The sequence below is a fragment of the Harmonia axyridis genome, chromosome X, assembly GCF_914767665.1.
Source record: "Harmonia axyridis chromosome X, icHarAxyr1.1, whole genome shotgun sequence".
NCBI lineage: Eukaryota > Metazoa > Arthropoda > Insecta > Coleoptera > Coccinellidae > Harmonia > Harmonia axyridis.
Window position 1 is genome coordinate 7,778,058 of NC_059508.1, and position 14,334 is coordinate 7,792,391.

The following is a 14,334-nucleotide window of genomic DNA, read 5'->3' on the forward strand; positions in this document are numbered from 1 at the left end:
TGGTTTCTGAACTAGAACACGAGTTAATTTTAGGTAGTGATTTTTGTAATCTCTTAGGGGTAAATATCGATTTTAAAAATAATAATTGAAATGCTCAGGCCAATGTTGTCAGTGTTTGTTCGAATATCTCTCCGAACAGGACTCGCCCGCTTTTCAGTGTAGATTCATTAACAGATAACCAGCAAATAAAACCCTCAAAAACAAACGAACCATTTCATGGCATCGATAGCGGAAATGATTTAGGAAAAACAAATAAGATACCTGCAAAAACAGGAACTCGGAACATCAACTGTTCAAACAACGGCAAATCCTGTATCTCGTTCAATGTTGGAAATATTCAACCAATATATAGATGAAATGTGGAAATTCGGAGTAAGTAAATGAACCCTCTAATAGCCTATATTGTTCACCGGTTTTGTTAGTGAAACGCAAAAAACCTAATCAATACCGCGTTTACTTCGACGGACGAAATAACAGTTCACGAATGGATAGAATTTGCCAAGAATTGAAAGAATTTTGAACATGTTGAGAAAAAATTTAAAGTTAGGCGATGAAATGGCTACTTTTTAGGTGGATATTGCGAAATCAAAGAATTTCATACAGATTTTTGATTAGCGATGAAGCACAAATCAACAAATCACTAGAAAAGATAAAATAGTATATTCTGAAACAAGTTGTAAAATGGGCTCCTATTCCAACACGAATGCGAAATTCGACGTATGAGTGTTGGAATTGCCTTCTGCAACGAGTATTAGACGATATATATATATAAGTTTAGTGAAATATTGTCGAAATCCAATTCAGATTATACATCCTAGTGATTTTAGTATTGTATCATGGCAGTTAGTGTGACTGTTATGAAAATTGACAGATTACGGAATTTGAATTTGAATCGTACGTTTCGAATTTTGAAATAATTTATAATTACGCATAAAATTCGTGAATTATGTCTGAAGAAATCGATTCAACAACCCATGAATCAAGAGAAACTGCGAATGAATTTGCAAATCATTTCAATGTATCCAAATTATATTATATTGACATTTGAAGTATGCTGAAATTTGATAGCATCGGAATTCGATCAGTCAAGACAACCACAAAACGAAAAATGTAACTGAAAACAATGCTGTAATGAGTTCATTAGAACACTGTTTTTAGAACTGTTATTAGGATACTGAAATAGAGTAATAATTTAAAAAAAATCACATATCTGTGTCAAACCAAATCATTTTGCTGCAAAACACGCCCATTCCCAATCCAGGTTTTCATTCAATGTTTGGTGTGATGTTTATAATAATAGATTGGTTGGTTCATAAGAGTTACCACCCTTTTTAACCGGTGAAGTTCATTTTGATTCAAAATATTTTACCTTGATGCAGCTGTTGATGTCGGTCACATGTATTTTCAACACTATGAGGCTGCACTTCATTTCGAGGCCATTTTGAACGAAACTTTTGGGAATCGTTGGACATGTAGGGGTGGACCTCTACAAGAAAGAGTTTGAGGAAAGGGAGGTGACCGAAAGAGAAAATCTATGGCGGAATCTTCCTGGTTTGTATCACTCCAAAAAGTTTCCTCGAAACTTTGACTTTACAAGATCCAAGAAGTATCTGGATCTCAGTAAGAATATGCTACACCTCCTCACTGTATTCCTCACAGGGCATTGTCGCCTTAGAAAACACCTCATGAGAATGGGTTTAACAGGAAACGACGAGTACAGATTCTGTGGGGAGGGGGGAAGAAACTCCGGATCACCTAGTGACGGATTGCCTTGCCATCGCTAGCCAACGCAAAACCAGCCTAGGACACGAAACTTATAGAAGTGAGGAGTTAGCCTCCTTGAAGCCATCCCATATATTGGAGAGCATCAGAACTCTGGAACTGAAAGGCGAGCTGTAGATCACGTTATGGAGAGAATATTTCTGTTGTGGGTCACAAAAGACCATTAGGTCACAGTGAAACGAACCTCCTTAATCAAATCTCAATCTTAATCTTAGGGGTGAATCTCATAACTGGCCTGCAAGGAGCCCCGACTTGTATCCTATTAATTATTTGAATTGGGGTTATTTGGAATCAGGAGTTTACTCAACACGAATAAACGAAAGACCTAAAAAATTTGTGAAATTAAAAAATACCGAATGCAATTTAATTTTTCAGAAAAATTTTTTTACTTTGTTGTCTGAATATTAAGGTTTGACTAGATTAGTTGAGTATCAAAATCACATGCGGAAGTTCGAAAAATACCATGATCCCTCTATTTTTTCTCCCTTATTGGAATATCCTATCAAATTTAAAAAATTTTGATATGGAGGGTGTTTTTTTTTTGGTTGAATCTTATTTACCGATTTTTCCTCGGCCAGACCTGAAAAATAAATCCAGTTGTTATGCCTGTATGAAGTTGTTGTTGTAGATAATAAGAGTACTAAATATCATGAAAATATATAGGATGGCTTGAAAATTATGGGTAATTGAATAAATTGACAAAATCAATGAAATACTTTTATGATGCGAGTAATTCAGACATGTGATTGCAAATGAGAATTGAGGGTTATCCAATGTATTCAACGTATATCTATACGGTGGTAATCAAATGTTGATAACAGAACAACAGACAAGGTTTTTTCAAAGGTGAAAGGCAAAGATATTTCATTCGCAAAGTTTTCTGGAACAAATCGCACATTCAATCAGCCCCTAACTAAATTTTCTTGAAAAATCAACGTGCTATGGGATAAATGGAAAGGAGAAAGCGTTTTTTGAACATTATTTGAAGATTTTTATTCCAAATGAAAAAAAAAAAAAGATGTGAATGGTATCATTTCATATCAATTTGTATATGTATGTGAACATATTAACCATATTGATTCACCTCGATTTCCCGGCATTAATATGAAAATGTGGAAAATCGCTCGGACCCATCAATTTCTGATTCGAAGGGGAATTACTTTTCCGTTCTTCGCATCCCCGTAACTGCAGCCCCCTAATGAGGGTGAGTACAACCCTTTGATTTTCAATAAGGATGAGGAGTGTTACGATACCTAATTTTGAAGGATCCTATCGAGTATTATCTGATCCTGAAATTTTGCTTCACAATTTTCATCGATAACAAAATGACAGGTATAAGAGTACTTACTACGTACTAAACAACTCTGAAATGTGTCGGATACTAATAATATTCTCGAGATGAATTTCACTTTGCCTCTCTCACTATTTTCGCTGTTATTTCATTATCGATGGATATTTTGAAGCGAAATTTTAGGGTCAGATAGTACTCGATACGATCTTCAAAATTTGTTATCGCAACACTCTCATCTCTATTCAAATCCAAGGGATTGTGCTCACGCCACTTAGGGAGTTGAAGTTACGGTGATGAAAAAAGTGGAAAGTTTTACCCCCTCGAATCAAAAATTGACGGGTCTAAGTAATTTCCCACATTTTCATTTTGAAGTAGAAAAATCGATATTATATAAAATTTTCGTTCGACAACCCTGTACATTTTTACATTGGATTTAAGATCAGCATTATGCTAAATCCCTTTGGACGAAAGTTCCAAAAAAACTCAGATGAACGTTCCAGGTAGAGGTTTCGTTTCAAGCGATTATTCTCCTGGAAAAAATTTATTATGCAGTGACATCCATTGCTATAAACTCAGTTTTGATTTAGTTGATGAAATAATTCATCCCCATCGAAAGATGTATTAATAATGATGAATTTAATACATGCTTGTTATTTCATACCCAAAACTTTCAAAAGTGAAAGTATTGAATCAAAATTTCGTCAAAATGAACTGTTAATTTATAAATATATCTTAAAAATTCTTCTACTGGTTTTCATTTGAAAAGGAGGGAGAACAACTGTTTTTTGAATTGCACATAATTTGATGATAGAGGCAACTTGTTGAAGTATTTCGAGTATGATGTGTTTTGGGTGTATCTTCCCTAAAATCATGTCACTTCTGATGGAGAAACAGTAGACATTCTTGAATGTAGATCGCTGGGTCTGGCAGAATCCTATTCTCCCGTAACCTCCCTCTGCATGTCTATAATGGCTTAATGTTCAGCATCATCCTTTAGATTGTTTTTTGCATAACCATGACATAATATAGTTTTTTTGAGGAATTATAAAATAAGATGCCGTAAATGGTTATTCTTTGAAACAATTGGTTCAAATGTTTTGGCTTCAATGATGATCTTCTTACCATCTGCAAATCTCACATTGTAACAGGCCAATTTCAAAGTCCCTGGTCTACCATAGTGAAACACATTTTCTTGGCAAAATTCGATTTTATTATTCACAATAGTTGCCTTTAAAGGGGATACAGCGATTTGTCTTTCGCTTCAAAATAGGCCTCAATTTCGGTGATCACTTCTTGATTGGCGCTAAATTTCTTTCCAGCGAGCATTTTTTTTTATGTCAGAGAACAGGAAAAAGTCGCTGGGGCCCGATCTGGCGAATACGGTGGATCCAGAAGCAATTTGAAGCCCAATTCATGCAATTCTTCCATTGTTTTTATTGATTTGTGACAATGGCATTGTCTTGATGAAAAAGCAACTTTTTTTCTCCAAATGGGGCCGTTTTTCAACGATCTCATCCTTCAAACCATCCAATTACGCTATATAATAATCGCAGTTGATGGTCTGGCCTTTTTGGATGTCATCAATGAATATTAAACGTTGCGCATCCCAGAATATTGATGCCATAACCTTGCCAGCTGAATGTTGTGTTCTTCCTCGCTTTGGATTCGGTTCAACGTCACAACGTGTGCAGTTGTCGATTGGACTCCGGAGTGGAATGATGGAGCCATGTTTCATCCGTTGTCACATATCGACGCAAAAATTCAGGTTTATTGCACTTAAACAGATTCAAACACTGTTCAGAATCATTAACACGTTGTTGCATTTGATAAATTGTGAGCTAGCGCGGCAACCATTTTGCACACAGCTTTCGCATGTACACTGCGTTCGCCGTCTTCGGTGCACATTTCACCACGCTTAAACTTCGCATACCTATCAATGATGGTGATTTTCCTAGTGCATATCCCGGAAACTCTCCATCAATCCAAGATTTTGCTTCAACTGTATTTTTTCCTTCAAAAAGCAATATTTTATCAGCGCACGAAATTCTTTCTTTTCCATCTTTTTTCAAATAACAAAAGTGGCTACACTCACAACACAATATCTCATAAACTAATGGTCGGACTGCTGTCAAATTTTGACACGTAACGTTTGAAGGTTGGTACTAACAAAAAATCATATGGATTTAATACTAGCGCCGCCATCTGTACATCGGACCAGGGACTATTCAATTGGTCTAATATGAGTACTCTTTTATGTCATTAAAATCGATAGAGAAAAAATTATTGGGCCTAAAATACTCCCTTTAGGTAATCCTGAAGTAGCATTCATTATATCTAACATTTCAATTTCTTCACCATTTCGTAAAGTTGTCATCTGTATGTTTTGCAGAGTTGGCTGAATGCATGTTAAAAACATTAGCGACTGTCTTCATACTATATTCCACGTCTTACACACTTATCATACATTACCAAAAAGGCCTGATAGTCGTCAAAAAGGCTTATTCTTGCATATCCTAACCGATATGGATTCGTTCTTGCGTAGCTCTTAATGTATCCGAATTCGAGGGACCAACTGAATACAAATATCAGCTTATATTCTCGTCTCCTTGTTATTTTCAGGTTCCACGATATATCATTACCCTTCACGAATTGCTGGCGCACACGCCACACGATCACGTGGAGAGAAAGAGTCTGCAGAATGCGAGACAGCAATTGGAGGACTTGTCCCGCCAGATGCACGACGAGGTAAGCCATAGGTTAAGGGCCTTCAGCAATTTGCTCATTTTGATTTTTCTGATGATACTCGATCTATGTCAACGAAAAAGTCGTTTTTAACTTTTTGTGGCTGGGATCAGGTTGACAAGCATTATTAAATAACGTCGAATAATGAAATGGTCTATTGTTAAATTTTTTTCACAAACAATTGTCAGGGATATAAGAAAGATATATTTTTTTCTTAATTCACGAAAGAAGAAATTGAAAAATTTTCTTTTTTTTTTTTTGAACAATTTCTTAATGATATCCATTGATTTCCAGCAAATATGTATTGTGTAACTAAAGGGTGTTTTTTTTAGAGCTATAAAATTTTAAATTGCAATAAAACAACTATGGATTATTCGATTGACATGAATTTTATTTATCCGCGAGATAATCTTGTGGCATTACATTTTAAATATGATTTCTGGCATATGACCGCCACGGCTGGCTCGGATGTAGTCCAATCTGGACGTCCAATTTTCGATTACTTTTTCCAACATTTGTGGCGGTATATCGGCAATTACACGGCGAATGTTGTCTTTCAACTGGTCAAGGGTTTGTGGCTTATTCGCATAGACCAATGACTTTACATAGACCCACAGAAAGTAGTCTAGCGGTGTTAAATCACAAGATCTTGGAGGCCAATTCACAGGTCCAAAACGTGAAATTAGGCGGTCACCAAACGTGTCTTTCAATAAATCGATTGTGTCACGAGCTGTGTGACATGTTGCGCCGTCTTGTAGGAACCACAGCCCCTGGACATCATGGTTGTTCAATTCAGGAATGGAAGAGTAATCATGGCTCTATACCGATCACCATTGACTGTAACGTTCTGGCCATCATCGTTTTTGAAGAAGTACGGACCAATGATTCCACCAGCCAATAAAGCGCACCAAACAGTCAGTTTTTCTGGATGTAACGGTGTTTCGACATACACTTGAGGATCAGCTTCACTCCAAATGCGGCAGTTTTGTTTTTTGACGAAGCCATTCAACCAGAAGTGCGCTTCATCGCTAAACAAAATAAAATGGACGTAGTGCGCGATACGTATTCCGCACAGAACCATTATTTTCGAAATAAAACTGCACTATTTGCAAGCGTTGTTTAGGCGTGATTCTATTCATGATGAATTGCCAAACCAAACTGAGAATAAATCACTTGACAGCTGTTAAATCGGTCGCCATCTTGAATAGTAATGCCAACTTAAAGTTATATACTTCGAAAAAAAACACCCGTTATATTGGTACACAAGCCGTACTATTCGACTCTTTCATAAATTCGCTTTTTTAGAACGACAGTAAAAATTTGGGGTTATACAGGGTGAGTCACTGGGATGGCCTATTAGATGTTTATGGAAAACTTATTAGAATTTTGAGCTGCGAATTTGCCTATTGGGGTCTGAGACGAGGATCTTTCCTCCTAAAATATTTTCCTATCTCTACAACTTCCGGTTTTACCGGAAACAGACTACTACTTCCTAATTTCAAATGGCACACCTAGTATATTATTGCATCATTAGATTAGATTTTGCTGACAATTTCGGTAATACGCCATACCTTGGGTAAAAACTCAACGGTCCATGAGTTAATGGGATTCTTATGAAAAAAATGGTGGCGATGGGGATACACATTTTTTTTAATGATTCGGCAGAAAAAGCTTTTTTCGAAATGATTTTTTCTTTTTCTATAATACCTTGCATTATAGGACTGTTTGCGGTTTGGTCCAAAAATGTACATGGTGTTCATAAGAAGATCATGACTTTAGCCATCCCGATGAATCACCCTGTATTCATATAAAATTATGCCGACCCAAGAAGTGGAGCTTGATATTTAACTTTTATCCGCAACTTGAATTTCAACCTTCGTTTTTTCCTTAACTAACTTCTTCGGGTGAAGTTTATTACTAATCTTTTCGAACAAACGCAATTTCAAGTTTCGACGTGAAAAATACAGAATAATACAAAATTCAATCGGGAGTCATGTTTGAAGGAAAGCATTAATTGTTGATCGTCATTGATCAATCTTTCAAAAAATTTTTGTTTAGGTTTCAGAAACGGAAAATTTGAGGAAGAATCTGGCAGTTGAAAGAATGATTGTAGAAGGCTGCGATATTTTGTTAGATGTGAATCAGGTGTTTGTGAGACAAGGTAAATATGATTTTTCAATTCTTAAACCTTCGCTGATAGGAAATATCATTTTCGATATATTCTGGGGGTTGTAACGATCTATATCTATGGAAGAACGTCAAAGTATCGAATTGATTTGGCGAACAAGATTTCAGAAAGGTTCAAAAACTACAGAGCAATTTTTTTTGAATGATTTTTGTTTTCTCACAAAAAAGTGGTAAATAACATTGCGATGAAATAAATCTTCATTCTAAGTTGCCATGGCATATCTCAACTTGAAAAATTCCGAATTCAGATTTGTGTTGAGAATACTGAATTTAGTAAATTGAAGCATAGGTCTTCATGCCAGATTTTAAGTGCCAATTATTCTACTTGATAAGATTTCGAACGAGCGTGCAAAAACTATTGACCTATGTCAGTGCTATCCAAATTTTTTTCAATTTTCACCGTATAATGAGTTGTTTTGCAGTGCAACCCCAAGAATCCATCGGAAGTTCTTGACTCAACTGTTGAGAAAGCCTGTAGGTATATAGATATTTCTTTTTAAGGTTCGTTGATACAATTACCCGGTGAAAAATCGAAAACGTCAAGGAGTAAGCTGAATTTCAAAAGCGACAGAGAATACTTGAGGCAATGTTTCCTCTTCTCTAATCATCTAATTATAGCAACAAGGTATGACTTCAATTCAATTTGCAGTATTGTATTCAATCTTTTCGAGAGATATCAGAATTATCCCGAGTAGGATTAGGACATTAATGGAATTTCTTCAGATTCTGTGGAATGTTGTCAGTTGGTTGAACACGGTATTTCGTATATAGCCTGATAGAATTGTTGGGACAATAAATTTCAAATTTCAATTATCTCTTGTTTTAATCTCATTATGAACTGAGATCTCTCATGATGAAAAATATTTATGATTGAGTATCCTTGAGATCTCTTCACTTTTCCATTGGGTGAATGATTTGAAAGGAAATTCCGTAGCTTCGGTTTCAGAATGTGCATTGAAAATATCTATATGAAAAACTTTCTGAAGGTATTCATAACAGAATAAACTCTTCCGCCTTTTCAGGGTGTCCCAAATTCGATGCTCACTGAAAACATCTCGAAAACCATAAGACAGAGGAAAAATCTTCAAGGACACCGGCGATCTCTTTTTTCGAATTTATAAGATATCAGACCGTTATTATCGTGCTTCGTTCTCGAGTAGTTAATTTCTATATTCTCTCACGAGTTCAAGTATTTTTCGAATATCTCGAACAGAACCTAAGATATAGCGAAATGTTTGTAACTCGAGAACGAAGCAAAATATTTATGAACAGATTACAGGTATCATTTCCAAAGAAGATATAAAGGGTCCTTGAGGAATTTTTTTATACTTCTCGAGGTGCTCTCGGGGAGCATCGAATGTGGGACACCCTGTACTTCTCTATCGAGTGTTATACATTGAATTAAGTTTTCTGGTACTTTTATCGAGTAATAAAAGTTTCTTGATATGAATAACTCAACAAGACCTTCCACGGATACCTGAAATTTCATCCATTGATAATACGAGTAACCTATACAGGGTGTTACGAGAGTGACTAGCCACAGCCAAGTGGTGAATGCAGGTCATCCAGGCCTTTCAGAAATGTAGCTTGTTTTCTATCCTAAGACTGGTAGTTTGGGACATACAGGGTGATTCATGCAAATTGGCCTAAATTTCTGATCAACAGTCCGATTTTGTTCAAACTTTGTGGGTTTATTTACTTCACACAGGCCTTCAAAACGATAAATGTCATTTTAATATTTCCAAGGCAATACTCAGATTATTGGATTTTTCCTTTAGACTTCTGAATCTATATTTTTACACGTTTTAAAGAATAATCGTTATTGGCGTGAAAAAATACATAATTCCGTCTAATTAATTCAATTTTCACTTTGAATGTAGTAGCAAACGAAAGAATTCATGTGTTATGTAACTTTTTTGAAATACGGTCCTGTTTTTATTCCTTTTGTGTCAATATTTGATGTAATCTGATGATTTTTCAGATTTTATAGCTTCTGTTCAACAACCCTCAGCACCTACTGATTGTTGTAACAAGCTGCTTGAAATATCAATCAGAAATTTGCTTGATGAAACTGCGAATTCTTTCGAAACTAGATTTTAAATTCAAAAATGACGTTACTCATCTCGATAAATGTAAAAACTCAATAATCTGAGTACTGCCCTGAAAATATTGAAATTACATTAATCGTTTTGAAGGGCTGCGTGGAGTGAATGAACCCACAAATTTTGAACAAAATCGTACTGCTGATTCCCAAGTTATGGAGATCCAAAAATTTAGACCAATTTGCATGAATCACCCTGTATCTCTGAAACTAACAGTCTTAGGATACAAAACAAGCTAATTTTCTGAGAGGCCTGGATGACATGCATTCACCACTAGGCTATGGCCATGTTACACGTTGTAGATATTTGTTTACATTCCAGTATAGGAACTTTAGCAAACAATTCATTAATAATTTCTGCCAAATGTATTCTCAAATTGAGGAAAATATCAGTTCTCATAAAGAATTCTTAATTTTGTTCGGACAGAACTTCAAATGGTAAATTACATCTAGTACCAGATATCGGAAAGATACCATTGGCTGATTCTTTACTGATCGAAGATCCTAGTGAAACTCAAGAAGATGAGGGTGAGTACATATTTGAGATTTTTTGTCGGATATTGATTAAAATTTACTACAATCCCCATTCAAGTGTACCGAAATATTGCTTGTGAATGGAGTTAATGAATTAAACTATATCCGTTCAACAAAGTTGGATAATCCCAGATATTCTAGTCGAGGCAACTTTCAACTAAAGTTTAGCCTAAAACTCTGGTAGGCATCTTTAGAGGATTATCGAAGTTACGAGGGCGGTTTGATAAATCCGTGACTTTTTGAATAAAACAAATTTTTTTTCAACGAAAAAACATTCTATTTTTCTACATGATCACCTTTCAGCTCGATATATTTAGTGCAGCGTTTTTCTAATTTTTTATTCCCTCCAAATAATAGGTTTTCTCGAGGCTCTCAAAATATGCGTTCGTTTCGGTAATGACTTCTTCATTCGACTCAAATCTCTTACCGCCAAGACATTTCTTGAGATTTGGAAACAGAAAATAGTCGCAGGGGAATAAATCTGAAGAATAAGCTGGATTAGGTAGCAGTTCGTAGAGCAATTCGTGGATTTTGTCAATCGTGATTAGACAAGTGTGCATACGTGCAATGTCTTGATGGAACAGCACTTTTTTCTTCGCTAAATCCAGCCGTTTTCGCTTCAAATCAACGTCGAATCTGTTCAAAAGCTTTGAATAATATTCGCCGTTGATCGTTTTACCTTTCTCGAGGTACTCAATGTGAATGACACCGCGTGCACAAAAAACTGTGACCTTGTTGGCTGACAGACTCTGTTTTGCCTTCTTTGGTCCACATTCACCCCCTGCAACCCACTGTTTCGATTGTTCTTTGGCCTCTGGAGTGTTGTGATGGATCCATGTTTTGTCCACAGTAACAAAACGGCGCAAAAACTCCTTTGGATTACGGCTGAACATCGCTAAACACTTTTTTGAAGTGGTCACACGATTGCGCTTATGGTCGAGTGTGAGCAATCGCGGCACCCATCTCGCGTAAAGTTTTTTCATTTCCAAATATGATATCATATCATTTCATGGATTTTATCGACGATTTCCGGGGTGATCACTTTTTTTGGGCGACCTGAACGTTCGGCGTCACTAGTGCTGGTACCTGCTGTAAACCATTTTTTTACCATTCAAATTGATGGTGACGAGTCCACGTAATATTTATCAAGCCTTTCCTTAGTTTCAGTGATAGATTTTTTATGTAAAAATAATGCTTAATTAGCACATGGAATTCACTTTATTACATTTTCTAAAAATTCACGAGGTGGTTTGCTTTGAACGGCTGTAAAACAGCACCTGCACGTCGTAACTTCCTAAAAATTAGAATGTTGCCCACCCATAGATCACAGATGACGGAGAAACTATTGCATTGGAAGTAACTGCTCGGGAAATTCAAAAAGTCACTGACTTATCAAACCGCCCTCGTATATTGTACTAAACGTTAGGTAAAGATCCGAGTATATCACCGTTAGAATTCCCGGAATTATACAGATTGTTTATTAGAAAACGGAAAAACTTGAACAATGAATAGTGGACACCGAGGTGGTTCTAGATCCTACCCCATTCATTGGGTCTGACCTCTTTGGTTACTGAAATACGGGGAGATTCATGAATTTTGCTCATTTCTTTCTGAAGTAATTACAAGCGAAGAAACCAGTATGTTTTCTCTATGTTTGACACACATATTTTTCATTCAAAGTTTGAATGAATCACTCAATGATCACAAGAATAATTCAGGCCCGGATCAACAAAAAATTCTGGAACGAATTTATATTTGAAACAATTATATATCGCAATTTTGAAAATCTATTTTTAGATTTGACAAAACCACAAAAAACCGAACAGAATCGCGTAATCAAAATTTCCGCGTAAAAAGTTTTTCTACAAATTGGATCTCAAACAGTGGTTATAAATCACTTTTGGTAATAAATTATTGAAGCAATCGATTTCTTTGTTATTTCAAAATTGCTAACTATTATTGAATACATAACGCAAACCCAATAAACAGGGTAAATTTGAAACCACCTCGGTGTCCTCTATTCACTGTTCACGTTTTTCCGTTTACCAATAAAACACCCTGTATAACTCTCTTTAGCAATTCTGCGGTGGTATGTTATCAATTCTTTCAACAAGTTCCCAGGTGCTCATTTTTCTCGGATGTGGACAGCAAAGAGATCATTTTTTGATATATAACATACAACAGGCTTCACTTGTACCGGTTTTTCGGTCATTCCAAATCAATTTATTTCGTTGGTGTGACATAACTAGAACGTTAACGTTTCTTTATACAGGGTTCTGCAATAGTGCGTTAGGCTTCCATAGCTGCCAAACCAGACGTTTTAAGAATTTAGTTGAAAAGCATTCCCTTTGTACTTTCAATTCTGCATCTCTGGAAAATATTTTCTTATATAAAGGGTGTTCCCAAAAAATTATTCAATAAATGAGTGATTTTTTAAATGGAAAACCTCTTATATTTTTGCATATTTTCAGTGCTCTTCAATACCTCTATCATGATGCAAAATATTAGGGATATTTCTCCAACTGCACGGATCTTATTCAGAAAAAACTGCAAAATTTCGACGAAACAAGAAGCGATAGAAACATGAATTTGATCAGAATTTCTTTTAACTTAAGAATTTGCCTAGTCATCGTTGCTAAATGATCAACTTCTCTTATACAGGGTGTCCATTATCAATGTCCAAATATGAATAATTTAAAATTGTTTTTTCTCGAGAGTTTCAAATATAACACCCTGTATTTTTTTTCATGATGATGTACACAGTTTGACACCTTACATTTTTTCAGAAGTAACCAAAGGGCTAAGAACACCCTGTATATCAGAAAATAATTTCCAGAGATGCAGAATCCAAAGTACAAAGGGAATGATTTTCAACTAAATTTCTTAAACGTATGGTTTGACAGCTATAAAAGCCTAACACACTATTGCAGGACCCTGTATACTTAAATATACACAGTGTCCGTAAAGTATGGAAAAAATTCATTTTTAGCTAAACAGACCATTTTAAGAAATAATCCTGAAACACGTCGATTTTTTATTTCAATTTACCGTATTTTAAAATAACAATCTAATATACAGGGTGAATTACTTTCGAGTAATGACGTCACCGTCATCTTTTTAAATGGAACACCCCCATTTAGTTTCAATTTTCCGATTATTCTAGCTGAGCTGATTCCAGAAATGTATCACTTGTTGATTCCAATTGGTACAGGGTGGACAAAAATACAATAGTTTTGTGTGCTCATAAAGTAACGCGTAACATTCTTTATTAGTTGAATTAACAATATTATCAAAAATACTTATTGTCTAGCGGCTATAAAAAAATAATGACATTTCACAAAAAACTAGACGACTATGTTTTTGTAAATTGATGAGAAATAATTTCTTTCATATTCTGTCTGCTAGACCACAAGTACCAAACTTGTTTGGAAACAGCTCATTTTTATTAATCTAAAAATGTAACAAACTACAGGGTGTTACATTCAAACCAATTGCCGCTAGACAATAAGTATTTTTGATGATATTATTAATTTTTCTAATAAAGATTGTTACGCGTTACTTTATGAGCACACACAAAACTATCGTATTTTTGTCCACCTTGTACCAATTGGAATCAACATGTGATACATTTTTGGAATCAGCTCAGCTAGAGTTATCGGAAAATTGAAACAAAATGGAGGTGTTCCATTTAAAAAAA

General features: G+C 35.4%; 1 protein-coding gene across 4 annotated transcripts in view; it reads left to right on the forward strand.

Moving 5' to 3' along the window:
- Positions 1–14,334, forward strand: part of LOC123685875 (ras-specific guanine nucleotide-releasing factor 2-like) — a 136,532-nt gene that overhangs the window by 113,501 nt on the left and 8,697 nt on the right. For all 4 annotated transcript variants that reach the window (XM_045625736.1, XM_045625738.1, XM_045625739.1 and 1 more), the window contains exons 8-11: positions 5,693–5,818; positions 7,874–7,976; positions 8,504–8,627; positions 10,531–10,631. In XM_045625736.1, the coding sequence (XP_045481692.1) occupies positions 5,693–5,818; positions 7,874–7,976; positions 8,504–8,627; positions 10,531–10,631 (454 nt within the window). The remainder of the gene's footprint in view (positions 1–5,692; positions 5,819–7,873; positions 7,977–8,503; positions 8,628–10,530; positions 10,632–14,334) is intronic.